This window comes from Symphalangus syndactylus, chromosome X (genome assembly GCF_028878055.3).
Source record: "Symphalangus syndactylus isolate Jambi chromosome X, NHGRI_mSymSyn1-v2.1_pri, whole genome shotgun sequence".
NCBI classification, from domain to species: Eukaryota; Metazoa; Chordata; class Mammalia; order Primates; family Hylobatidae; genus Symphalangus; species Symphalangus syndactylus.
The window spans coordinates 101,881,968-101,909,505 of NC_072447.2; the positions used below are offsets into that span (position 1 = coordinate 101,881,968).

General features: G+C 38.2%; 1 protein-coding gene across 3 annotated transcripts in view; it reads left to right on the plus strand.

Annotated features, from left to right (window-relative positions):
- The window catches only part of DIAPH2 (diaphanous related formin 2), a 953,710-nt gene that overhangs the window by 666,320 nt on the left and 259,852 nt on the right, over positions 1–27,538 (plus strand). For all 3 annotated transcript variants that reach the window (XM_055269479.2, XM_055269480.2, XM_055269478.2), the window contains one exon: positions 13,772–13,936. In XM_055269479.2, the coding sequence (XP_055125454.1) occupies positions 13,772–13,936 (165 nt within the window). The remainder of the gene's footprint in view (positions 1–13,771; positions 13,937–27,538) is intronic.

The following is a 27,538-nucleotide window of genomic DNA, read 5'->3' on the forward strand; positions in this document are numbered from 1 at the left end:
TTGATAACTCATCACCTACAAAGGAAACTTGAAAACATTAACATGCATTTCATTCCTTTTCAGGCTTATCCCCTCTATAGCTCCCTGCTTGTGCAAACTACCTTATCCCAGAATAGTCCCAGTTCCTTAACAATTCTAGATACATTGAGGCCGGGCATGGTGGCTCAAGTCTGTAATCCCAGCACTTTGGGAGGCTGAGGCGGGTGGATCACAAGGTCAGGAGTTTGAGACCAGCCTGGCCAATATAGTGAAACCCCGTCTCTACTAAAAATACAAAAATTTGGCCGGGTGTGGTGGCAGGCGCCTGTAATCCCAGCTCTTTGGGAGACTGAGGCAGGAGAATCGCGTGAATCTGGGAGGCGGAGGTTGCAGTGAGCTGAGAACGCACCACTGCACTCCAGCCCAGGCGACAGTGCGAGACTTCGTCTCAAAAAACAGAACAAAACAAAAAAAACAGAGGAAGCAAACTGGGCTAAACATGCTGGTTTAAAACATAGTTTTGTCTGAATCCACATACTAGATCGTGATGAAAAAGTTAGTTGGTCTCCCTGAGGCTAATTTCATCATGTGTAAAATGTAGTTAATAATAGCATATATAGGCCATTGTGGGGGTTAAATAAGACAAAGCTTGTTAAGCATTTAGTTCAATACCTGCTTCCTTGTAAGAGTTCAATAAACATTAGTTTCTGCTACTGAGGCTCTGCTGTTATTTATCGTCTCCTAACACTAGTTTATAAATTCAGTGAGGGTTAGAAACCATGTCTTATCACTTTACTTTCTTTTTCTCTATTTAATCTCTAGCAGTTTCTTATATATTATCACAGCATGATAAATGATACTGAGAACTGAGTGTGAGGTAGGGCTCGGGGTAGGACATTATCTAATTAACATCTGTGTATGCCTACTATGAATATTAAATAATAATACTGACATTCCAAAACATACACATCAATCTCAAAAATGTTTAACCATAACTCCTGTATTCTGGTAAACACAACTATATGGCAATCTTGATAGTTATGTATTGCCTAACACCTGTTATTTTTTAACTGCCTTTGATTCTGTGTAACATTCTCAATAATTTATCAAATGTACTTTAATTAGATATTTACATACTGCATACTCTTCTCATTAGTAGGAACTAGCAAATAGACTTACTATCATTTAGATCGTATTCTACGCTTCATTTAAATTAGTCTGAGAGTTTTTGGTTGTTGTTAGTGTGTATATATGTGTTTTAATTTAGGCACCATTTTTTATACCTTAAGCAAAGGAAATCTGATCCTACCACTTCTTTGTTTAAACCTTGTCAATGACTTACATTTTGGGCAAGAAAGAGTTTTAAATGCCTAATAGATCTATAGAATCTGGTTCCTGCGTACCTCAGGAACCATCTCCTTCTTCACTCCCACTTAACTCCGTAGTCTCTAGTATTCTAGGTCTTTTTCGTCTTCTTTGTGTTCCTAGAATATTTAATATCCTTCCATGCCTTCCCTCATGCTACCACAATACTCCTTCTGGCTCTTACCATCCAGGTTTGAGTTTTAATGTGTCATCTTTCAAGAAGCATTTCCAGATTCATGGCCTACCCCTGTCCCCCACAAGTCTATTAAGTCTCCCAAATATACATTCTTATAACAACTTAAGCTTTGCAGTCACAATTTTCTTTTCTTTTTTTTTTTTTTTGAGACGGAGTCTCACTCTGTCGCCCAGGCTGGAGTGCAGTGGCACATTGTTGGCTCACTGAAAGCTCCGCCTCCCGGGTTCACGCCATTCTCCCGCCTCAGCCTCCCGAGTAGCTGGGACTACAGGTGCCCGCCACCACGCCCAGCTAATTTTTTGTATTTTTAGTAGAGATGGGGTTTCACCATGTTAGCCAGGATGGTCTCCATCTCCTGACCTCGTGATCCGCCCGCCTCGACCTCCCAAAGTGCTGCAATTACAGGCGTGAGCCACCGCTCCCGGCCTGCAGTCACACTTTTCAAATTGCAATTTAAAAAATGTTTTGTATTTGTTTAATATATATTTTCCCCACTCAACTGGCATCTCCTTGGAAAGCAGTAACCTTGTCTGAATATTCACTACTCCATCATCAGCACCTAGAAGATACCTGGCACATAGTAGGCATTTAATCAAAATGTTTGAATAAATGAGTGAAGAAATTACTCTGCTGGGTGACTAAGGATGCAAAGCTAAACTGTCTTCAAAGGAAGGATAAAAAGACAGACACATAAAAGACACAAGAGAGTGAATAAAGAAAGTGGGTAGAGAAAATTAAGAGTGCTGAGTGTACTTCTTATCTCTCTAATAACTACCACATTTGTGACTTTAACAGGAGGCTTATTTAAAAGCATTTTTTTTATCCTAGCTGACTCAGACCATTTATGGAAAAGTGGGGTCATTGCAGAATGTTTTTATCTTTCTGGTAGCATAATTACCTCCTCTATGTTAAAAACTGAGGACTTTGGTTCAAAATCCTAACCACTGACTACACTATCTTTGTTATATTATTTAAATGTCCTATGCCTCAATTTTATTTCTTTTTTTTTTTTTTTTTTTATTTTAACAGAAGATCTACTCTTTGGGTAGTGAGAGAGCACTAAGAAAATGGCTACTCCAATGGGGCGGGAGGTAAAAAAGAGAAGCAGGGTACTTGATAATACTTCAGATAGTACAAATCTGGTGATTCTGATCCCCAGAAGGGATTATGGACTGATATGGTTTGTCTGTGTCCCCACCCAAATGTCATCTTGAATTGTAGTCCCCATAATCTCCACGTGTCATGGGAGGGATATATTGGGAAGTGATTGGATCATGGGGGCAGTTTCCTCCATGCTGTTTCATGATAGTGAGTTCTCATGAGATCTGATGGTTTTATAAGTGTCTGGCATTTCCCCTGCTGGCATTCATTCCCTCCCCTGCCACCCTGTGAAGAGGTGCCTTCCGCCATGATTGTAAGTTTCCTGAGGCCTCCCCAGCCATGTGAGACTGTGAGTCAATTAAACCTCTTTCCTTTATAAATTACCCAGTCTCGGGTATTTCTTCATACCAACATGAGAACAGACTAATACATGGACGTAACCCCACATTGGGTGTCAGAGTAATGGAAGAGGTGCAAAAGTGAGGTGACTGATTCTCTGGAAGGTTTGGGGGGAGGCTGTCCTGGTGGGCTGCCACCAGGATAGTTGCTACTCACCTGTGTCCTGGCTGAGTCCTCGCCCAAACTGCTCTAATGGGTGGCAGTAATGATAGCCATGCCTCAGTTTTATAATCTGATTTTTTTTTTTTTTTTTTGAAACCGAGTTTCGCTCATGAGTGCAATGGTGCAATCTCAGCTCACTGCAACCTCCATCTCCTGGGTTCAAGCAATTCTCGTGCCTCAGCCTCACAAGTAGCTGAGATGACAGGTGTGCGCCACCACGCCTGGCTAATTTTGTATTTTTACTAGAAATGGGGTTTTGCCATGTTGGTCAGGCTGGTGTCAAACTCCTGACCTCAGGTGATCTGCCCGCCTCGGCCTCCCAAAGTGGTGAGGTTACAAGCGTGAGCCACCGTACCTGGCCTATAATCTGATTTTTAACAGAATTTTTTAGTCTATATCTTGAACTATTTTAAAGTATTATGTTGAACCCAAATGAAAATTAATACATGCATTCCATATTATCCTTGTTAATGCTTCATATTTGTAAATACTTGTCAATGCATATTCATCACATGATGTGTGGTTTGTAAGTTTCACATATTTTAATATTATTTTTAAAGTACATTTCTTTGAAATGTTAATTTCTAACTAAAAATTATCCAAATTAAATGGAAAAATTCATGTTTTTAGCATTAAGAGGAATCTTTTCTGACAGGTTTTAAAAAGTGGAAATGCTGTCTATATTTTAATAGATTGTATATTTGTGACTTCCTTTTATTTAAATGGGTAATTATGCCAGGTTGTTAACTAAAGCTTGTGTGAAGGTTAAGTGGATCTCAAATTGATTTTTCCATGTTCTTCAACAATCCAGCAGTAATGATATTTAATATTTCAGGCTTTTAAAATGAAAATTATAAGTAACTAATGTACTACCTATGAAGATGAAAAATCGTAGCAACTGATTTGACTCAAGTATCTATGCGCTCTATAAACTCTTCATTCCCCAGTGCCCTGCTAATGCTTTTTCTAATTCTAATGGAACAAGTTTTTTGTAGTAACAATTACTCCTTACATCAAAATTAAGTAAAATGATAAACAGTTTTCTACACATAGCATTGATGAAGTGATCCTACTTTACCAATAGGATCAGTTAGAGGGCAAGGGGGGTATAACACCTGCCTTCAGCTACCTGAAATAGTCAAAACCAATATAAATGTACATTAAAGTATAAGGGAAATAACTTAGTTTCTATTTTGGTATAAGCTTATGGAGGAATTACAACTATCTCAGGTTGAATTTAAGGTCCATACTGTTAGTATATTACTAAGGAATATAATCTAGAAATTCATATATAGTCACACAAAAACATGGGTGATAAAAGCTTTAAGAGAATTCTATATAGTGCATAAATACCCAAGTAATTCTGATCACTGCTTCCCTAGATGAGATTCCCTAGATAAAAATGCTTTGTGGGCTGGGTGCAGTGGCTCACTCCTGTAATCCCAGCACTGGGAGGCCTGGGTGGGCAAATCACTTGAGATCAGGAAGGAGTTCGAGACTAACCTAACCAACATGATGAAACCCCATCTCTACTAAAAATAAAGAAATTAGCTGGGCATGGTGCTGGGCACCTGTAATCCCAGCTACATGGGAGGCTGAGGCAAGAGAATCACTTGAACCTGTGAGGCAGAGGTTGCAGTGAGCCGAGATCACGCCACTGCCCTCTAGCATGGGCGATAGAGTGAGACTCTATCTCAAAAGAAAAAAAAAAAGGAAATGCTTTGTGGGACTTTTGATAAATGTTTTATAAATTAACTTTCCAGATTCATGACTGATACCAAACTGATTTCAAATTACTAACATTTTCAAAACATTAGCATTTTACCTTGCAGTGTTTTAAAATGCTGCACACATTTTAGTTTATAAACCCCGCAAAGAACACTTCTGTTAGGGAGAAGATGATGTGATTTTAGCTTACAGTTATCTTAAATAACTTCATGCTTGAAAAATCAGAAATATTTGTCTTTGTAGAACAAGGAATTTGAAAGGGGACTAGTAAAAGGAAAATTGCATTGAATTTCTTATTTTCCTCTCATACTTGACAAGTTTATATGTATTAGATATGTCCCACTTCACCGCCATAAGGTTATATTTATTTTAGGTTATAAATTACTCTGAATTACCTTCATCTTGGAAGGTCCATTTTTTTCCCAGAGTTCTTCTCTTTAAATATTTCAAGGACTTCCAAAGTTGCTTAAACAGATGGGAAGAGGTCACTTTACATTTTGATCCTGGAATAGTCTAATCATCCTCCCCAGAGTGCCCTGTTCTTTGAAGTTTTTATAGTTGTTGTCACTCTCTCCTGTGGCACCAAATGCCAGGAAATCTGGGTATTCAGGAGCAAATGCCCTTTGGCTGCTGATCTTACCAGTGCCTTCAGTAGTTTCTCAGGGAACTGTGTTAGGAGAGGTTCTAGCATTAGTTATATAGTGTGTCCATAACCAGCTTTCCCATGTCACCCTAAATATGGCCATAGGCTTCTCCTTCAGTGCTGCCAAAACACAACTAAGGGCAGGCTGCCTGGCCCAGTCACAACAATCATAATGGTCTACAATACACTTTCTTTTTTTTTTTTTTTTTTTGTTTTTGAGATGGAGTCTCGCTCTGTCACCCAGGCTGGAGTGCAGTGGCGCCATCTCAGCTCACTGCAAGCTCCACCTCCCGGGTTCACGCCATTTTCCTGCCTCAGCCTCTCCGAGTAGCTGGGACTACAGGCGCCCGCAACCACACCTGGCTAATTTTTTGTATTTTTAGTAGAGACGGGGTTTCACCGTGGTCTCGATCTCCTGACCTCGTGATCCGCCCGCCTCGGCATCCCAAAGTGCTGGGATTACAAGCGTGAGCCACTGTGCCTGGCCTTACAATACACTTTCTTAAGTCTCAGTTATATTCAATCTTAACCCCAAGTAAGGAGTAACAGTAACCCAGATCAAATCTCTACTGAGGAAACAAGCTTTCTCTTCTTCATAGACAAGGTCCTGTTAAAGATATACCCACTTTATATTATAAATAGAAATCTACAGGTAGCTGTAAAGATACCTTGTATCTCTACGACATGAAAATGTCATTCTGTTTCTAGAATCAAAACTGCCTGTAAGCCACCAAATAGCCTTGCTGGTTTTTTGTTTTATTTTTTTTTGTTTTTTTTTTTTGAGATGGAGCCTCGCTGTGTCAGTCAGGCTGGAGTGCAGTGGCATGATCTCGGCTCACTGCAACCTCTGCCTTCTGGGTTCAAGCCGTTCTCCTGCCTTAGCCTCCCGAGTAGCTGGGATTACAGGTACTCTCCACTGCACCCTGCTGTTTTTTGTATTTTTAGAAAAGATGGGGTTTCACCACATCCAGGTTGGTCTTGAACTCCTGACCTTAAGTGATCCACCTGCCTTGGCCTCCCAAAGTGCTGGGATTTCACGCATGAGCCACTGTGTCCTGGCAATTAGCCTTTCATAAAATGCATTTTATAGTAATTTTTTTTTTTTTTTTTTTTTTTTTTTTTTTTGTGAGGCATCTCACTACATACATTTAAGTCTTATTTCTACTGGGTATGGTGGTAGATGCCTGTAGGCCCAGCTACTCAGAAGACTGAGATGAGAGGATTGCTTGAGCCCGGGAGTTCTGGGCTATAATGCGCTAGGCTGATTGGGCATTTGCACTAAGGTCCACATTAATATGGTGACCTTTCAGTAACGGGGGACCACTAGGTTGCTTAAGCAGGGGTTACCTAGCCCAGGTCAGAAACAAAGTAGGTAAAAACTCTCGTGCTTATCAGTAGTGGGATTGCACCTGTGAATAGCCACCACACTCCAGCCTTGGCAACATAACAAGATTCTGTCTCTTACAAAAAAATAAAAAGACTTATTTAAACCGTATTCTTAATTTCTATTCTCTAATATAGGAGATAAACAAAATGGCCAGTTTTAAATTTTATCTATTGTATTAGGGTTCTCCAGAGAAAAAGAATATATATATATATATATATTTCTTTTTTATATAAAATAAGAATATTTTATACATCTATATATATAGAGAGAGAGAATTATGGAGACTGAGACATCTTGCCATCTAACTTCCAAGCTTCTGCAAGCTAAAAAACCAGGAAAACTGATGGTATAGTTCCAATACAAATCCACAGGCCTGAGAACCAGGGGAGCCAATTGTTTATGCCCCAGTCCCAGTCCCTTGGCCCAAAAAACAGGAGTGTCAATGTCCCAGGGCAAGAGATGATGGACGTCTCAGCTCCAGAAGAGAGAGAGAGCATTCACCCTTCTCCACTTTGGTGTTTTATCTTGGCCCTCAACAAGCTGGATCATTTCCCACCCGCATTGAGGAGGGTGTTCTTCTTTACTCAGTCTACTGATTCACATGCAAATTCTTCCAGAAACACCCTCATAGGCACACCCAGAGACAGTGTTTCACCAGCTATCTGGACATCCTTTAACCCAGTCAAATTGACATAAAATTAAACATTATATCTACTAAAATATCTACTAGAGCAACATTCAGGTCTAAAGACACAAACTTAATTTAGGCTGACCATCATTCTACTGATAAACATATTCACTATTACATATATAGCTTTAAAATAAGTATGATTGAAGCCAACCTTGTTATTAAAATGTATTTAAGATGTCCAGATTGATGAAACGAGGGGATTAAAATGCATTCTCAAATACAATGAAATAGTACTGTAAAAGTATTCTCAGTAAATGAGTTTTGCTGTGAAATTGGTTTAGATTCATAAAAGGGATTTCAGGTTTTTAAGTACTCAAGTCAGCCCATGACCCAGCCTTCAGTGGTGTCATCCTATGCAGTGTTAGAATGAGCCTTTACTCCTTCAACAAATATTTCTTAAGAACTATATAGCTTACTGGTTAAGAACATGGGTTCTGGAAGCACACTCAGTTTATTTCCATTTTTGTGACATGCTAGCTGTGTGACCTTATGCAATTATTTTTTTATCTCAGAAAGCTGTTGTGAAGATTAAATGAGTTAATCCATGGGAAGTCTTCCACAGCAGCTCACACAATTTATTTTTTAAAAAGGTTAGGTACAGTTACATTGTCGTTATTGTTGATTTTCATTTCTTTTGTTACTGCTACTATTTCTTCTATGTGCTAGGCACACGTCTAGGTGTTGATGAGTCAGTGATCAGAGAAGGTCTACTTTCATGGACCATATTTTTAAGTAGGGAAAGGTAGGCAATAAACAGATTGAAATAAGAAATAAGAAAAATAGACAAAAGAGATAATGTCAGATAGTGATTAAGTTCTCAGATGAAAAAATAGGCCAGAGTAACAGTGATGTGGATGGATATTTCAGATTGGATGGTTGGGGAAAGCCTCTAAGAGGAAGTGGCGTTTGAGCTGAGACTGAATGGCTTGGTGGGAAAGAAACAGTCTAGGCAGAGAGAACAACAAATGCAAAGGCCCTGAGCTGTCTGTGACCTTGGTATGTCCAAGGAACAGAAAGAAGGTTGATGTAGCTAGGCATAGTACTTTAAAGGGAGAATGGGTAGAGGACAAATCATGTAGAGCCGTGTAAATCATGGGAAAGACTTTGTATTTTCTTCCAAGTGTTGTAGAAAGTTATTAGAGGGTTTTCAGAAAGGAATTTACATTTGAAATATCAACAGATATCATTTTTTAAAAAATTCAAGTAGAGATGATATGTAGACAGTTGATTATGAAAGTGTGTGTCTCGGGAGAGATTGGGATAGGAGAGATATAAATTTGGGCGTCATCAATATAGATGATATTTAAAGCTATGTGAATTGCTGAAATCAACTAGACAGAGAATATAGATAGAGGGCTCAGGACCAAGCCCTCTACTCTGACATTTTATAGAAGTTGCCAGAGGAATCCAGGCATGGTGGCTCACGCCTGTAATCCCAGCACGTTGGGTGGCCCAGACGGGTGGATCACCTGAAGTCAGGAGTTCGAGACCAGCCTGGCCAACATGGTGAAACCCCCATCTCTACTAAAAATACAAAAATTAGCTGGGCATGGTGGCACGCGCCTGTAATCCCAGCTACTTGGGAGGCTGAGGCAGGAGAATCGCTTGAACCCGGGAGGCGGAGGTTGCAGTGAGCTGAGATCATGCCACTGCACTCCAGCCTGGGTGACAGAGACTCTGTCTCAAACAAAACAAAACAAAGCAAAGCAAAAAAAAAAAAAAAAAAAAAAAAATTGTTACCAGAGGAGAGGAAGTGAGAAAGGAAACTTTTCATTTCTGTGTCACAGAAATTAAGTAGCTAAATGTGTCATATGCTGCTGGGACCTAAAAAGAAAAATAAAGGAGTGAATATTGAATTTTGCCACATGAAGGTGGCAAAGTGTATTGTAAACAATACACTTCTATATGAAAAGAACTAGGTGTCATGCCATGGACTATTACAGTGTCTACGTTCTAACCCTAAATGGATAACTGCCTTTTATCTAGCTCCCACAACTCTAAAATTTGAATGGTAATATTGCTCTTCCTTTTTGAAAAGGTTGTTTTAAAGAATATGGGATATAATGGAAGGAAAGGTATATAATAAGTGATAAAGTCTTATACACATGCAAATCGATGGTAGTAGAATTATTTGTACTATTAGATTATAAACTTCTTCAGGGTAGAGATTAAGGCTTTAATGATCATTCTATCGACCACAGTGCTTAGCATGATACGACCCCAGTATCTTGTATTTAGTGGCTGCTTAAAAAACAAAATAAAAATTTCCCATATGAAGCCAGGTGTGGTGGCATACATCTGTAGTCCCAGCTACTTGAAAGGCTGAGGTGGGAGGATGGCTTGAGCCTGGGAGTTCGAGGCTGCAGTGAGCTATGATTGTGCCACTGCACTCCAGCCTGAGTAACAGAGCAAGATCTCTAAAAAACAATATAGATAAAATAATAAGTTTTTAAAATTCCCACATTAAATACAGGGATGATATGGAGTGATGTTGTGCACTTCTTTTCTTACCTGCAGTCCCAAATAGGATTTGGTGACATGGTTGCAATTGTGAAAAATTTCAGTGCTGACTCCCCAGCCATCTATCCTTTTTACAAAGTAATCTCTTTGAAGGTAAGTGAAGGATTTAGAGATTGGGCTGCTTTCCATTTGTTATTTTGAAGATAAACCATTCTCAGAATTTTTCAGATTTCCTCACTTGGGTACGAGACAATTTCTGAAATCAGTTTTTGTTCTATAAGAACAAATTTATGAAATTCGGTATCACTACCGAATATGTATGGACATGTTTTAGCTGGTGAAAAATTGTGTTATGATAAATGGGGAACATACACATTTTCCCTTTTTTGTTATCTTTGGCTTTTTCTCTGTGTTATACAGATGTTGAGCTTTCTGCAATATGCAAACAGTTTAGTAATTTGCATTGCAAATAGATTACAAGTAAGTGACCTTTGCAAAGTGCTTCTGCCTAGCAAGTCCCTGGAATGAATCTATTTTATTTAGGGAAGAGAGGCTAGAAAACAGAAATGTCACTTTCATTCTTTGCTAAAAAATGAAGAGTCTTCTTTCTGCTATGCTTAAATATGATGATAAACATTTTCTTAAAAACCAATATATATATGATGACAGTCTCAAAGGTAAAAATCAGATTGTTTTTATATGAAGCATTACGTGTACCCTTCCATTGCTAAAAAGGAAAGTAGAGTCTGTCAGAAATGTGTTTGTTCTTTCGGGTCTATTGACACAAAAATGAGCTTGAGGATTGAAAGATTTAATGTCGCTTGTCAGCATGAAAGGGGCTGTTGTGTTGTTAATGTGAATGCTAATACTTGGCAGCATAAAAAAAGAACATAGGAAGTGGGCATCTTACTTTTAAAATCATGGTATATTCCATAAGTGTCAGCTGCAAAATAACCTTCCAGAAATGGTCTGATTTCCCCATTGACTTCCATTATAGAACTAGAGCTGTGTTCCCATGGAAAATAAATTTGGCCCCAGGTTATAATAAAACACAGTGAAGAATTCAGAAAATCTTATAAAGTCAAGTTTTTCAAGGCACAATTATCAGTACTTGATAAAATAATAGCACCACAAAATATTAATACACTATAGTAGATCTTAAAATAGTATGCCCCAGACTGCACCATTATTTTTCTATACAATTCCAAGTCTATTACTTTTCCATCTAAAGAAATTTTACTTCTGTGATCGTTATTAATTTTTAATGGATTTAACTCTAATTTAAACTGTTGATTTTGTTTCCTTTTTTCTTTATGGTTAGTCCACTTACCTTTTTCTAAAACATTCTTATCTATAACAATCAAAAGTTACTAGCCATAGAAGAAAGACCAGAAGGAAATGCTCCAAAATGTTCACAATACTTGTTTCTGAGTGGAAAATTTTAGTTGATTTAAGTTTTTAATTTCTAAGTTGTAAAAAAGGGTCATTTATATCTTCTATAATCAGAAAAAATGTATTATAATTCCTTTCTATAAGTATAAATTTATATATAGTGAGATATCTTTAGTAGGACACATTTATATATTTGGTTCATTTTATGATTTGGTAATGGTAGTTGTTAAGATCATTTATTCCTTCAAAATTTTTTTAAAACTGGTAAAATTAGTTTCTGGAGATAATAGCTTCTACTTAACTTTCTAGAACATACTACTCAAAGTGTGAGCCTGGACCAGCAACATCAGCATCACCTGGAAATTAGTTGGAAATGATAATTCTTAGGCCCCTGATCTGGGGCCCCAGCAAACAGCTATTTGTGTTTTAACAAGCCCTTTGGGCGATTAAGGTTCTAAAGCTACAGAAAATTCTCTCTAGAGCTACAGCAAATTTTCTTTACCTCTCTCTCCTTCTCCTCCCTCTCCCTCTGTGTCCTTCTCTCCCTCTCACCTTCATCCTCTCTTCTCCCTCCCCCCTTCCCTCCTTCTCCCTCTTCCTCCTTTCTTGCCAGGCCACTTCCTCTCCTTTATAGAGGAAAAGTAGTTTCTCTTCTCACCCATTGCTGGGTTTGTGGCTGAGACCTCTAGAACAAAAGACAGATTAACAAGAGGAAAACTTAAGGATTTATTTAATATGTTTTATGTGACACTGGAGCCCTCAGAAATGAAGACCGAAAGAAATAGGGAAACTTGTGTATTTTTATGATTAGGTTTGATGAAGAGTGGACAGTAGGGAAATATAACTGGGCAAAGGGGGTATGATCTAATGGTAATGAGCTGGGGGGACTTAGCAAGGCATATTTGTTCAGATTCTTCTCTGTGTCCACATGTCTCCAGAGATAAGGACATTCTTTTCCTTCAGGTATAGGAGGAGCAGCTCTGAAATGAGGGTCTTATAACCTACTTCAGAGGCAGTTAAGAGAATTATTTTCTTGCCTGCTTCAGGAGAAAAGGATGAGAAGAAGATCAGAGAGAACTTCCTGCTTTTGTTGATTTCTCAAATGCCAAGGTGCCATATTTTGGGGAAGTGTGTCTTGAACCCCATCACCTTCTTCCTTCTCTGTTTCCTTTCCTCATGTGGGTTATGCATATATGTATACACACACACATATATAACACTAATATACAGAATTCACTATAACCTCTTTTTTTTTTTTTTGAGACGGAGTCTCACACTGTCGCCCAGGCTGGAGTGCAGTGGCGCGACCTTGGCTCAGCACAACCTCCACCTCCCAAGTTCAAGCGATTTTCCTGCCTCAGCTTCCCAAGTAGCTGGGAGTACAGGCACGTGTCACCATGCCCGGCTAATTTTTTTGTACTTTTAGTAGAGACGGGGTTTCACTGTGTTGGCCAGGCTGGTCTCAAACTCCTGATCTTGTGATCTGCTCGCCTTGGCCTCCCAAAAGTGCTGGGATTACAAGCATGAGCCACTGCACCTGGCCTCACTATAACCTCTATCTCTATTTATATAGAGATATATATTAAAAAGAGAAAAAAGTATATATATGTATATAGTTTTTTCTTTAAGTTTTTTGTCACTGTTTTCTACCTTACTCATAAAAATATATGAGGCCATTTTCTGGTGTTTATGCCTATATACTTTCATTTAGCAAATATTTTCTAACAAATGTTCCGTGTGGTTACATATTGAATAGTTCTGCCTAATTTAAAGACCTTCAAGTCTCACTAACCAATATAATGACTCTATCAAGTTATTTTGGGCTATAATGTGTCTTCCCCAAAATTCGTATGTTGAAGTCCTAACCACCCTGTACCTCAGAATGTGACTATATTTGAACATAGGGACTTTAAGGAAGTAATTAAGTTAAAATGAGCTGATTAGGGTGGGCCCTAATCCAGTATGTCTAGTGTAAGAAGAAGCAATTAGGATACAGACAGAGGGACTGTGGAGAGGCTCAAAAGAAACTAAACCCACCAGACCCTGATCTCAGACTTCTAGCCTCCAGAATTGTGAGAAAATCAGTTTCTGTTGTTTAAGCCACCTAATCTGTGGTATTTTACCATGGCAGCCCTAACAAACTAATACACAAGTATTTGTGCATTACTAATGTATTTATAGAAGTGATGATTTAATTCAATCTTAACATCTACTGATTGATTGCCTTTAAAAGGTACTGTTGAGTCATGTTCCTTAACAAAAAGCTACAGCTTTACAAAGACTGCCAGAGAACAGTATGAAAAACTCTCCACCATGCACAACAACATGATGAAGCTCTATGAGAATCTTGGAGAATACTTCATTTTTGACTCAAAGACAGTGAGCATAGAAGAATTCTTTGGTGATCTCAATAACTTCCGAACTTTGTTTTTGGTAAGTAATACATCTTAAAGCATTGCAAGGCCTGTTGCTTATATTTCTGAATGTCTTCCTTCTGTTGTCATTTTATGTTCCTATTGACTATATTGATTTCATGTGACAGTTTTTTAACAAGAATTGACAGATATTTTATACCTGTGACATGGATAAAAATTAAGTTATAAGTCATGGCTGGCTTAACATAATGTGGACCTAAATGAATCATCTTCAATGTTAGGTATACATGGGAAACGTTTTACTGAAATTTTATAGGAAATGAATGAATTGGTACTTAAATAACCCCAATTTTTATATAGCATAATATTATAATTTCACATAGCTTAAACATTAATATCTAGAACTTTTCACATAATAAATTCAAATGCTGTGATTTATAAATAAGTTTCTTTCACAGCCTAAATGAGAAACTGATTTTGAATTGGACTGTGTAAATAACACTGAATACCTAAAGTTTCTTTCACAATGTAGGCTCTTGTTTTAAACTGGAACTCTTGAGGATCACAGTAAATATTAACATTAATTGGGGGTGGCAATTAGGGTACAAGTTATGATACTAAAAGGAATCAAAGGCTTTGCTATATAAATGCTATGGAAATACATGTCCTCTGCATCTAACAAAGGAGTAGCAGGAAGAGCACAGACTCTGATTGCAATAGTAACAGAAAGATATGCACAATAGTTGATATCAAACAGGTAAAGGTGTGTATATATATATATATATGTATATATATATTTTTTATTTTTTTAATTTTTTTTGATATGGAATCTTGCTCTGTTGCCCAGGCTGGAGTGCAATGGCGTGATCTCGGCTCATTGCAACCTCCGCCTCCCAGGTTCAAGTGATTCTCCTGCCCCAGCCTCCCGAGTAGCTGGGATTACAGGCACATGCCACCACGCCCAGCTAATTTTTGTATTTTTAGTAAAGATGGGGTTTCACCATGTTGGCCAGGCTGGTCTCGAACTCCTGACCTCAAGTGATCCACCTACCTCAGCCTACCAAAGTGTTGGGATTACAGGCGTGAGGACCTCTAGCAATAATCCCCAGCAGAAAGATCAGTTAGCAAACAAATTCATTCCAGTGTGAGGTATGTTTCCATTCCCAAAGCAGTACTTTCTTTGTCAATGCTGTTGCCCTGTGAAATCATTTGATTTTGGTGTGACTTCATCTATGAGATATGAATATGCTTGTGGAAATCAAATTGCTTTCATCTCCTAACCCAGGGCCTATAACCGAGAGCATACCCGAACAGTTAAACAAGCAGCTTTGGTCATAGAAGTTAATCCACAAACTTCCAGAAGTATGATCATATGTCTTCTTTTTTGCTGAAAATATTAGTTGATTTTTGTCTTTGACCCTTCATAGAGACACATACTTTTTAGCTAACCCATAACTAGTAGAATGTGTTCTACTGGCAATGAGAAGAGGGCTAAGGGAAAGCGGTCAAATCATTTTCAAAACTTAAAAGCTGATTATATGCTATGAACACATAAGCGCACAGGTTATATCTACTTGGATTATTTTCAAAAAGGACAAAACAATGAACATTAAAAAGGAATAAGGACCAGAAAATATACTTTAATTGACACACTGAAATGATGAATCCAATAATTTTTTTTGTAACAATGTCTGTGGGTGAATGGATATATAAGAATATATATGTGGCTAGGCGTGGTGGCTCACACCTGTAATCCCAGCACTTTGGGAGGCCGAGGCGGGTGGATCACCTGAGGTCAGGAGTTTGAGACCAGCCTGGCCAACATGGTGAAACCCTGTCTCTACTAATAATATAAAAATTAGCCGGTCGTGGTGGCAGGTGCCTGTAATCCAGCTACTTGGGAGGCTGAGGCAGGAGAATTGCTTGAATCTGGGAGGCGAAGGTTGCAGTGAGCCGCTGGAGAGAGTGAGACTCTGTCCCAAAATAAATAAATAAATAAAAGAATATATATGTAAAATATATAAGAATAAATATGATTAATATTGTTCATCTCTATTTAGATCCTAAAACACTGTCTGTCATGTTATATGTTCCCTTACCTCCCCAATACACAGACACAGAGTAGTAGATGGTGTACTTCCCCCCCATGTTGCAGCATTCTTCTAATAATTCCAGTGTTACAGCCTGTGTGTACTCATATTAGCCATATGCCTAAAAGGCTAAGAACTCTACTTGTATCACTTCTCAATCATAACTTGTTTTTTAAAAATGTAAGAATATTATTGTTAAGGAGACCTGATTTTGTGTCCTGGTACTGCCACTAAAAAGCTGTGTGACTTTGAGTAAGTCATTTGTCCTTTCTAGCTATCCATTTCTGTCTATCTTTTGTAAAATGAAACAGTTAAAGGGTTGATCTCTAAGAATTCTATTCCCTGTTAGTAGTCTGAGTTACAGTCGGAATTTCAGAGATGGCAGAGTCATATATATTACATACATATGTAGGATATGTTTTATGTCTTTCTGCTGACTTCACTGCACATGTAGCTTGAGTACAGAGTAAGAATTTTGCATATATTGTTATTGAATGTAAATAATTTGATATTCTCATGTCCAGTTTCATGTCCATTTAAGTTAATTTCTTGAGAACCTGTTAAGATTGACTTTCAAAACAAGTAATCAGATCCTAAATGTGTCAGCCAATCTGAAACACTTACCTAATGCACTCGTGACCAGCCATTGCTGTCTTTGCCTTATATAACAGTACTGCTACCACTTCTATCTACAAATCTTTATCAACTTGCTGCCATGAGAATTAGGTGTACAATGTATTAACTGTTTTGAACGTGCGTGGGTCATATAACCTCTCTGGGCATTTGTTTCCTTGTCTATAAAAGATGGAAAATAATTTAAGCCATGTCTTCCTCACTACTATGTGAAAAGACCTTGAAACCTATGCTATACAGATGTAGAATATTATTAGCCATTCTCTGACTGTCCTTTCCATTAATTACTGAAAACCAACTTGATTTTGGTAATGCTCTGGGTCACAGGTAAAAGGAAGAGAATGGTTTCTCTCTATCCATGTGTGGGGACAGACAAACAAATGCAATATAATTTGATAAGTGCTGCCATAGAAATATGTTAAGGTGCGATAATAACATAAAGGAGGAACTGCCTAACTCTGCCTGTGTTGGCCAGGGAGGCCTTCATAGAAAAAGTGACATTAGGGCCGGGCGCGGCGTAATCCCAGCACTTTGGGATTACACGCCTGTAATCCCAGCACTTTGGGAGGCTGAGGCGGGTGAATCACAAGGTCAAGAGATCGAGTCCATGGTGAAACCCTGTCTCTACTAAAAATACAAAAAATTAGCCGGGTGCGGTGGTGGGCACCTGTAGTCTCAGCTACTCGGGAGGCTGAGGCAGGAGAATAGCGTGAACCTGGGAGGCGGAACTTGCAGTGAGCCAAGATCACGCCACTGTACTCCAGCCTGGGTGACAGAGACTCCGTCTCAAAAAAAAAACAAAAACAAAAAAAAAAAAAAGAAAAAGTGACATTAGGGCAGAGTCTTGAAAAATCCACAGGCGTTTGACAAGCAGACTTTGACAAGCAGGTTTGAGGTTTTTATACCTGACCTTTAAGTCGAAGACTCCTAAATCAACATCACCAACTTCAGTCAATCATTTGTGCTCACCATGTTCCTGTTTCATAGTGAACTTGAAGTGATTTCACTCTCCCAGGGGAGGGAAGAACCCTGAAAGATTGGCAAAAATTGTAATCGCCAGAAGTTCCCATTTTCTTAGTGCTTTGTGTGTTTGGCCTCAGGGTTCTTAGCACTAAAAGCATATTGGACTATAGATGGAAGCAATAAAATACCAGTAGTGCTGAGAAGAAAATAAGAGTTCTGATTCATGTGCTACCAAAAATTACTTCCAAATGAGCTCAGAGTTTCATCTTGGGAGATCTATTTGGCATGTGTAGCATAAACAAAATGCACATACCAAAAAATCTTCCTCAGATAGAGATATCCTCTAAAAGATGGGGCAAATAGAAATAAAAGAAGTTGACATTATGAATTAAGATCTTTTTCAGAGTAAACAATTCAAATGAATGAAAGCAGAATTGGATAATGTCTATGGAATACTTCTATTAGTTAATATTCCTATTCTATATTACTCAGCTAATGAGGATATTAAAGGTATTCCAGATGAATGTACAATATATTGGTATCAAGGTATATATAATTAGAAACATTTCTAAATTCAGAATTGAGATCCTTTCTAGTTAGTTTTAGAGATTTCATAAGTTTAAAGAACAGCATACAGGCTGGGCTCAGTGGCTCAAGCCTGTAATCCCAGCACTTTGGGAGGCTGAGGTGGGCAGATTACGAGGTCAGGAGATCGAGACCATCCTGGCTAACACGGTGAAAGCCCATCTCTACTAAAAATACAAAAAACTTAGCCGGGCATGGTGGCGGTTGCCTGTAGTCCCAGCTACTCAGGAGGCTGAGGCAGGAGAATGGTGTGAACCCAGGAGGTGGAGCTTGCAGTGAGCCAAGATCGCGAAAAAAAAAAAAAAAAAAAAGAACAGCATACAATATAGACAAAATTAATAGCCCCTAAATTTAAGTTGAATATTTTGTGGAAGAAAATCAAATTCCATGATACACAGTGGAGACTCAGGAGGGTTTTGGGGTAGGAGGGGTGTGGATAATGAGAAAAATTACTTAATGGGTATGATGTATGTTATTCGGGTGATGGATACCCTAAAAACTCTGACTTGACAACTGTGCAATCCATGCATGTAACAAGATTGCACTTGTACCTAAGTGTATACAAATAAATCAAATTCCATATTTATGCAATGTCTAAACATCTTTTTTGCTTATTCTCCTTTATATGCTTTAGTCCTTCTTTTAGTTCAAATAGTTGACTGCACAAATAGTCTTTTTTTTCTTTTGAGATATTTTGAATAGAATATTCAAAATCGATGAACCATATATGTTTCACCACCATGCAGTATCTTGCTTAGGCATAAAAATTAATTTCAGCTGTTGGGAAAGTGTTCCAGGCAAGTATTATACTTCAGTAACTTTCACAGCTCCAAATAAATTATAGAAAATACTTCTTTTCTGTTTTAAATCTGTCAGTTTCCTGCTGCTTCTGTGTGTTTTTGTTTTGTTTTGTTAAAGAACAATATGTTACCCAGGCACTCAATAAATATTTGTTGTGTGTGTGTCCTCATTCTGTACCTCATATACTAGATATAGGAATAAGGCTTTGCAGAATTATTAGATTCATTGACATAACTTGAAAATGTTACCGTTGCTATTAATCATGCTAGCCAGTTTCCCCTCAACAAAATCAGTATGTGCTACTGTTCATTTGATAAAGTTTGGAACAGCTCCTAGATGAGCATTAAAATAACTGTTAAGATGCTAAATGATATTAAGGAATCATAGCGTTTTATGCCATTGTTCAGGCTTGCTGCTTCCACTTCCCAGATTGACTGATTGAGACAGTGTTGCTCTGTTTCCCAGGCTGGAGTGCAGTGGTGTGATCATAGCTCACTGTATTCTCAAACTCCTGGGCTCAAGTGATCCTCCCACCTCAGCCTCCTGAGTAACTAGGACTACAGGCATGCATCACCATGCCTGGCTAAATTTTTAATTTTTAATAGAGATGAGATCTCGCTATGTTGCCCAGACTTGTCTTGTTTTCCTGGCCTCAAGCAATCCTCCTGCCTCAACCTCCCAAAATGCTGGAATTACATGCGCGAGCCACTTTGCCTGACCCTAGATAACTTTTGAATCCATCCATTTCTTTCCAAGCCCGCTGACACTATTTGAGTTCCTGGCTTCAACCATCTCTCGTCTGGACTATAATAATGACCTCCTGACTGGTATCTGTGTCTTCTTCTCTTACCCATTTCCATTTCCTAATCCATTCACCCCATTTTAGTCAGAATAAAATTAAAAACAAAAGAAACCAAACAAGATAACCTTAGTTTCCTGACTTAAGATTCTTTCATAACTTCCCTGTGGCCTCAGGATAAATCTGAGCTTGTTTTTTTGAGGCAGAGTCTTGATCTGTCGCCCAGGCTGGAGTGCAGTGGCTTGATCTCGGCTCACTGCAACCTCCACCCACTGGGTTCAAGTGATTCTCCTGCCTCAGCCTCCAGAGTAGCTGGGATTACAGGCACCCACCACCACGCCTGGCTAATTTTTTTATTTTTCGTAGGAGACAGGGTTTCGCCATGTTGACCAGTCTGGTGTCAAACTCCTGACCTCAGGTGATCCACCTGCCTCGGCCTCCTAAAGTGCTAGGATTATAGGCGTGGGCCACTGCACCCGACCAAATCTGAGCTTTTTAAACTAAAATGGTTTACAAAATCAAAAGAGCTATGGTTACTATAAAGGCCAGACCATCTATGGTTGGCTCTGAATGGGCCACAATCACTTACATTGAACTCTCCTCCCAAATTGGGAAATGTTACGTCTGGAAAGTAGAAGCAGTAGAACAAGATAATAGCAAGTTCCTAAGAGGAACTGTGTCTCTTAGAACAAAGAGGAACTTTGGAAGCACCATATGAAAACTCAAAAAAGGCTGAAAGGCCAAAGTATGATTGTCATTATGCCTTTATTGCTCCCATAGCTGGTGTGACATGGAGAGTTATAACCACCAAGTTCACTCTTATGTTAATTCTCAGGGATGTTCTTCCTTCTATCTTAAATAATTGTTCTTTAAAAACCTAAACTTGTCTTGAGAGCTCCCTGTGTAGCCATATTGGCTTATGGAGATAATTAATTTTGAAAATCTCTCATCTCTCTTAAGCTATCTTCCCTTTTACAAGGCCTCAATCGTGTCTAAATCTAAACTATAATTGGAAAGTCAATGGGTATGTGTGCATTTAGTTAGACTTGAAAGACTAAATTGATAATATACAGAAAATTTTATTCATTTATTAATGGTAATTTACCTTTAAAGAAATGAGGGTGAATTTTTACATGAAAGGATTGTGTATATAATCCCTGATCCAAAATGACTTAAGTTGTTTTGACACATTTTTAAACCAAGCACTTGACATTTAAAAAAAAAAAAAAACTTCAGTATTATAAAAATGGTAGGCTTATGTGAGAAACCAAATATATTGTTTAACAAAGTAGTGTCTTAATCAGTAATGTAAATTCTGATATCTAGAATTTCATCATGCAGAAATTTCTATTAGATGCCTCATAAGTTGGTGCCTCTTTGCTTTGCCAATGAAATGGTAATATTCTGAAAACAACCTTAAGAAGCTGCAAGACCCTGATGTGCTTCTTTAATGATATAGTTTTCTTTGTAAAGTAGATGTCTCCAGGTCTCTTCATTTATGAATTCAGAGGGGGTGTCCTTAGTAACAGTAATCCAAATATCCCAGTTATCTCCTCTTTTCCCCCACTGGCAGGACTCAAGCTCTTTACAAAGTCTTTACCCCTAAAAGTACACCTGGAGTCATTTCATGGGTGCCGAAAACGTCATCTATAGTCACCATTTGAAATTTGCTCACCAATCAGCAACTGAGTGCCTATATTCTAGAGTGATGAAAATATAGCAATGAACAAAACAGACAAAGCCCCTGCCTGTCCTGTCTTGTTGTAGCTTCAGCTCCATTCTGCTAAATGCTTTTTGCAGGCAAAACTGCTTGGGGTTGCCTTTAATGAAAATGCCTATGTGTGGGCCAAGGGTACAGTTTCCTACTGCTCCAATTTTGTCATCAATCTTGAAGTACCATTGTGGTATTATGTTCAGTGCAGAAGTAGCCATGTTTCACAGGACACTTCATAAAAACAGTTCATTTTGCATCTCTTCTGATCCCTTTCTCCTTGGAGAATAAAAACTGCTTCAACTCCTAGAGACCTGAAGGGAATCCTAAAATCTTAAGCCCCTCCATTGCCCTCCTTCCCCTTTTTTGTTCAAGTGCCTAGGCATGTATCTTCCTTTTCCTAGGAGCTGGGAATAAATAAAATGCCAGCATAAATCGTTTCATGCAAATAGAGCCCTAAGGGCCCACCAACTCTCTCTAGTTAATCATATACACCCAGATAATTCCCTCTGAGCTCAGCTGGGACCACTCTGGGTACATAGCCTTAGGTTTATTTTGATGTATTGCAACTCTTTGAAAATAGGCAATCCATGTAAAATATATGGTAACTCTATTAAGCAGAATATTTGACCAGAATACCTCATTCCCCAGCTGTGCCAGAGAGCAGACTTTACTGTATTTTACAGATATCATTGAATTCTTCTTTAGAAAGAGATGTCACCTATCAAATGTTGTATTCTCTTTGACTGTTTACTTTGGGCCAGAAGTGGATGTCCTATTTTTCTTATATGATTGTTCCTTGTATAGAAAAGCTCAATATCATATCATAGGGAACTAAAGGAATATGTAATAAGGGAAGACATAGTTTAAGGAAAACTCAAACTCCCTAACATGATAAAAAAAAAATACCTACTAGTATGGATGGTTTTTAAATATGTATACATTTTAGATTAATATTATAAAACTAAAAAAACCAGTTTTTTCTAAAAATGTTTATAAAAGTTGTCAGAATAGTTTATGACAAGCTAAATTTTGCCCCTTAAAAATATGACAATATAACAATTAACAATGAAAATATTAACAAAATCAGTTCAATGCCACCTTTTCCTATTAAAGTCTAATAAGAACTAGTATCAGGAAACAATGTAATATCTTTAGTTCCAGCAACAACGCCTCATACAGAATTTTTCACAGAAGTGTTCCCCATAAATAAGTTATTATTGAATTATATCCAAACACTAGGAAGTGGGAAAGTGTAAGATAAGCAATATGGTATACAAGCTGACCTTTTCCAGAAGTCTTGAGATTGGCCAGAGGTATTGATTGTGATCAGAGCATGCCTGTTTCAACCTGAGCATGAAGATCCCTGAGGTTAATACTACTGGTGGCACCCTCTCAGCTGGCTGAATTTTTCTTCATTCTGCTTCATCCTGTTTGTTTGTCCATTTGCTAATTAATCTTCTATCAGAAAAGATGCCCTCGCCCCTGAATAAGGCAGTAGAAGGGAGGACTCCCCCGGAATTGTGCCCATGGAGCTCCTTTTGTCTGGTATGCCTGCCCCCTCTTCTTCTCCCCCCTCCTTCCAGTTGCCTACCAACTTGTTCAAGTCATTTCCTCTAAGAAGCCCTCCCTAACTTCCATTTTGGTGTAGATTACCCTTCTCTGTGCTCTCATACCTCCATTCTAGCACATTTTACCCTGCAATATGTTCATCTCCATACCCTCAGTGATTAATACTGTAATTAGCCTACTGTGGGTCAAACACAGTGCTGATCTCGAAGGATATGTATGAATGGCTTAATGAATTAATAGAACAATCAGTGAATCAAACAAAAAATCAAAATATTTGCTCTCCAGAGCTCACATTCTAGTGGGAAAGGCAGTCAAAGAACAAATAGTAGTAATGAAATATAATACATATGTACAAAGAGCTTGTAAGCACAGAGCAGTGAGGCGTTTCTTCTGTCTGATTTAAGGAAGGCTTCAAAGACACAGATATGTGAACTGGGTCTGATCATTGTTTTGCTACTATATGGCCTTTGATGTTTTAAGGAGCACTTTCCTTTTTGTTCTCCCCCACCTCATTTGGTGTTTAATTTTAATGGTAAACATACATTGTCTCCTAGTTTTCCATGCTGAGTTCAAAGTGGAAAAACAGCTATTTCGTTGTCAGAGAAGCAGTTACCAGCTAATTATGATGATGATGATCTAAAGGTTATCTGCCATATGCTTGGATGAGCAGTAACCAAGCTTCAGTTACTTCTTATGACTGACAGTTGTCCTGAGCAATAGGACAATTGATGCAGATTATCTAGGGCAAAAGCAACTGCTTAAAGTCTGACTTGCCTGGTGTTAATTTAGGCCAGTGGTTCTCACTCAGGAGCAGTTTTGCCTCCCAAGGGACATTTGGCAAGATCTAGAGACATTTTTGTTTATCACAACTAAGTAGGATCTGCAACTGGCATTAAGTGGCTGAAAGCAGGAACACTGTTAACCATCCTACAATGGACAGGAGAGCCTCCCACAACAAATAAATATTCAGCCCAAAATGTCAGTAATGTTGAGATTGAGAAACCCTGTTTCAGGATTACCTGCAAAAGATTTTTTTAAAAAATTATAAAAAAATCAATGGAAAACAATGTGCAATAGTCCAAATTAATAAGCAAAATCTGTACTAGATAAGTTAATATCTATTATATTGATGTAATATTTTAATAATTTCAAATGTCAATTTGATCACTGTATTGTTACAATTGCTAATTTTTTCTATAGCTTTGAAACGTTCCAGTTTATATGGCTTGTAAAATTTTTTAATTACCAATCATGCATGTAAATTGTAGGAAAATTAGAAAATATAAATACCAAAAAGAAAAAAAACTGTCGACTGCAATTCCACTATCCAGAGCTAATTAATACCTCGGCACATATCCTTCCAGGCATTTTCCTATGCATGTACATATGTATTTAGATTGTGAATTTGTTTTTCTTAAAATAATAATAAAGACTTCTGAAAATTTAAGTTTTAAATTTATATTTTCTTGTAGAAAGGCTAGTGGATCATGCTTATATGGATATGTCCATCCACATTCAGTGTATAGTGCCCTTGGTTATGTCTTCAGTTGTGATTAAACATGTTAATTGGCTCATTTCATGATGCCCTTTTACAAACACCTGGTCTTTGGCACCATGCTAACAATCATGACTATTGTAAGCCATCTGTAAAGGGATCAGTAGAATCTTGATTTCTCTTTTTGTTTTCTACATAATACCCTCATCAAACTTCCCTGTGTCAAGGGGCCTTAAATCAGTAATTGGTGACTGTCCAGTTAGGCCTACTCACACTAGTGTTTCTTAAGCACTTTGCTGTTGTTTTCTGCTGTACACTTTGATTTAAGAACCATTACTTACCTAAACTAGGGTATTCTTTTTTAATAATTGCAAATTGTTAATAATATAATGATTTGTAATCTAATCACAAAAATTCTTAACAAAAGCAATGTTACGATTTAAAATGAGAATACGTGTCCTGTATATGTGTGTGTGTGTGCATGTGTGTATTTTTTTCTTTTGTTTTTGTCATCCTCTTGAATCAAATTTCATTGTCATGGAATACAGTCTCCTAAACTCCTTTTTAAAGATCTGAAACATGGATAATCTTCTTCTTTTTTTTTATGATACAGAGTCTCGCTCTGTTGCCCAGGCTGTAGTGAAGTGGCACGGTCTTAGCTCACTGCAACCTCCGCCTCCCAGGCTCAAGTGATTCTCCTGCCTCAGCCTCCCAAGTAGCTGGGATTACAGGCACCTGCCACCACACCCGGCTAATTTTTGTATTCTTAGTAGAGACAGGGTTTCACCATGTTGGTCAGGCTGTTCTCGAACTCCGGACCTCGTAATCCACCCACCTCAGCCTCCCAAAGTACTGGGAATACAGGCGTGAGCCACTGCGCCTGGCCATGTTATAATCTTAATAATGAGACAGCTACTATTTTTGCTCAAATCCATTTTAATTTCTGTTTCTGCAAACATATGGTTTTGGAATATTCAGAATTTCCTAACATCGTTCATGGGGTTTTGGGCAAACCAGAGAATACATAGTATTCCTGAAAAGCCAATCATCCATTCACATCTCGACATTTTGAAATGGAAGATGCTCTATTATTCTTCAGAGATCTTATACATTTTGCGTTCAAACTACTGGATTACTCAGTATGACAGTGTAGTTAAAGTCATTTTAATTTATTTTTTCAAATTTTATTAATCAGGCACAAAAGAGCCAAACTTTATACTGGAGACACTATAGTTTAGAATAGTGTATTATTTGTTCGTGCTCAATTGTCTTTGGTTTAGGAATAAAAAACTAAAGTCTCATATACATTGGGGACATATAAAACAGCAGTAATTAACAAAACAGGCTGGGCGCGGTGGCTCACGCCTGTAATCAGCACTTTGGGAGGCCAAGGCAGGTGAATCATGAGGTCAGGAGTTCGAGACCAGCCTGGCCAACATGGTGAAACCCCGTATCTATTAAAAATACAAAAAATAAATAAATAAATTAGCTGGGCATAGTGCCAGGCGCCTGTAATCCGAGCTGCTTGGGAGGCTGAGGCAGGAGAATCACTTGAACCCGGGAGGTGGAGGTTGCAGTGAGCCAAGATCGTGCCACTGGACTCCAGGCCAGGTGACAGGGCAAGACTTCATCTCTAAAACAAACAAACAAACAAACAGATGATTATGTAAAATGGATGAAATTGCAAATACAACTGTATTAACCAATATAACCTCTACATGGGAGATATGGCTTGGTGTTCCCCAAAAACTTGAAACTTTATTTTGAATGTTAATTATTTTTAGTGTTGTGAGCAATCCTCCTTCATCAAATGACATCTACGAGTTATTATTTGTGAAAGTATTTGCTCCTTTGTTTAAAATACAAGATTTTTAAATAAAAATTTAATTTAAGATGAAGCCTTTTTTAGGTGACAGTCTCCTTCTGTTGCCCAGGCTGGAGTACAGTGATGCAGTCATAGCTCACTGTAGCCTCAGACCCCTGGGCTCAAGCCATCCTTCCACCTCAGCCTCTTGAGTAGCTAGGACTACAGGTGCACACCACCATGCTCGGCTAATATTCCTCCTCCTCCTCCTCCTCCTCCTCCTCCTCCTCCTCCTCCTCCTCCTCCTCTTCTTCTTCTTCTTCTTCTTCTTCTTCTTCTTCTTTTCTTCTTCTTCTTCTTTTCTTCTTCTTCTTCATCATCGTGCTATGTTGTCCAGGCTGGTCTTGATCTCCTGGCCTCAAGCAGTCTTCCTGCCTCAGCCTCCCAAAGTGCTGGAATTACAGGCATGAGCCACCATGCTTGGCCAAAGCATTTTTTAATACATCCTAATTATATGGTTGTTATTTCATACTATATTAAAAGTTTTAGAATAGAATATATTCAAATAAATAGACTTGTTTCATGTGAGCATTATTTAGGCAAAATATGTTTTAGGTAACTCTTTAGGTAACAGTCTTTAATGAATAGGCCAAATTAATTTTCAATTATTACTATAACTGCTTGCTTATGTAGATATTATTGCTCAAGTTTTTCTGTAAGTACCTGAAAATAATTGATTTAACTCTGCTTTTGAACAGACTAGCATATTTTGATGTTTATTCTTTTGTATAATGTATTAGGATGCCTTTAGCTGCCTAGTGACATAAAACATAACTAAAATTAGCTTAAGAATATGGTTTTACTCTCTTACATCACAAGAAGTGTAGAGGTAAGGCAGTTACAGGGTTGGTTAATTCAGTAGCTTAGTCATATCATTAAGGACCCAGGATATTCCAGATGTTTCTGTTCTGCCATCCTTGGCATGTTGGATCTTGGTTGCACAATGGCTGTAGTTGTTCCAGGCATCACATCAAATATGGGGACATCTAACAAAGGAGAGTATGTTGTCTCTATGAAGCTTTTTTTTTTTTTTTTTTTTTTTTTCAGTTAGGGAGAAAAGCTTTTCCAGCAGCTCCTGGGCAGATTGATTCCTTCAGATTTTGTTGTCCAGGATTGTGCCACATGCCCATCCATCCCTAAACTAATC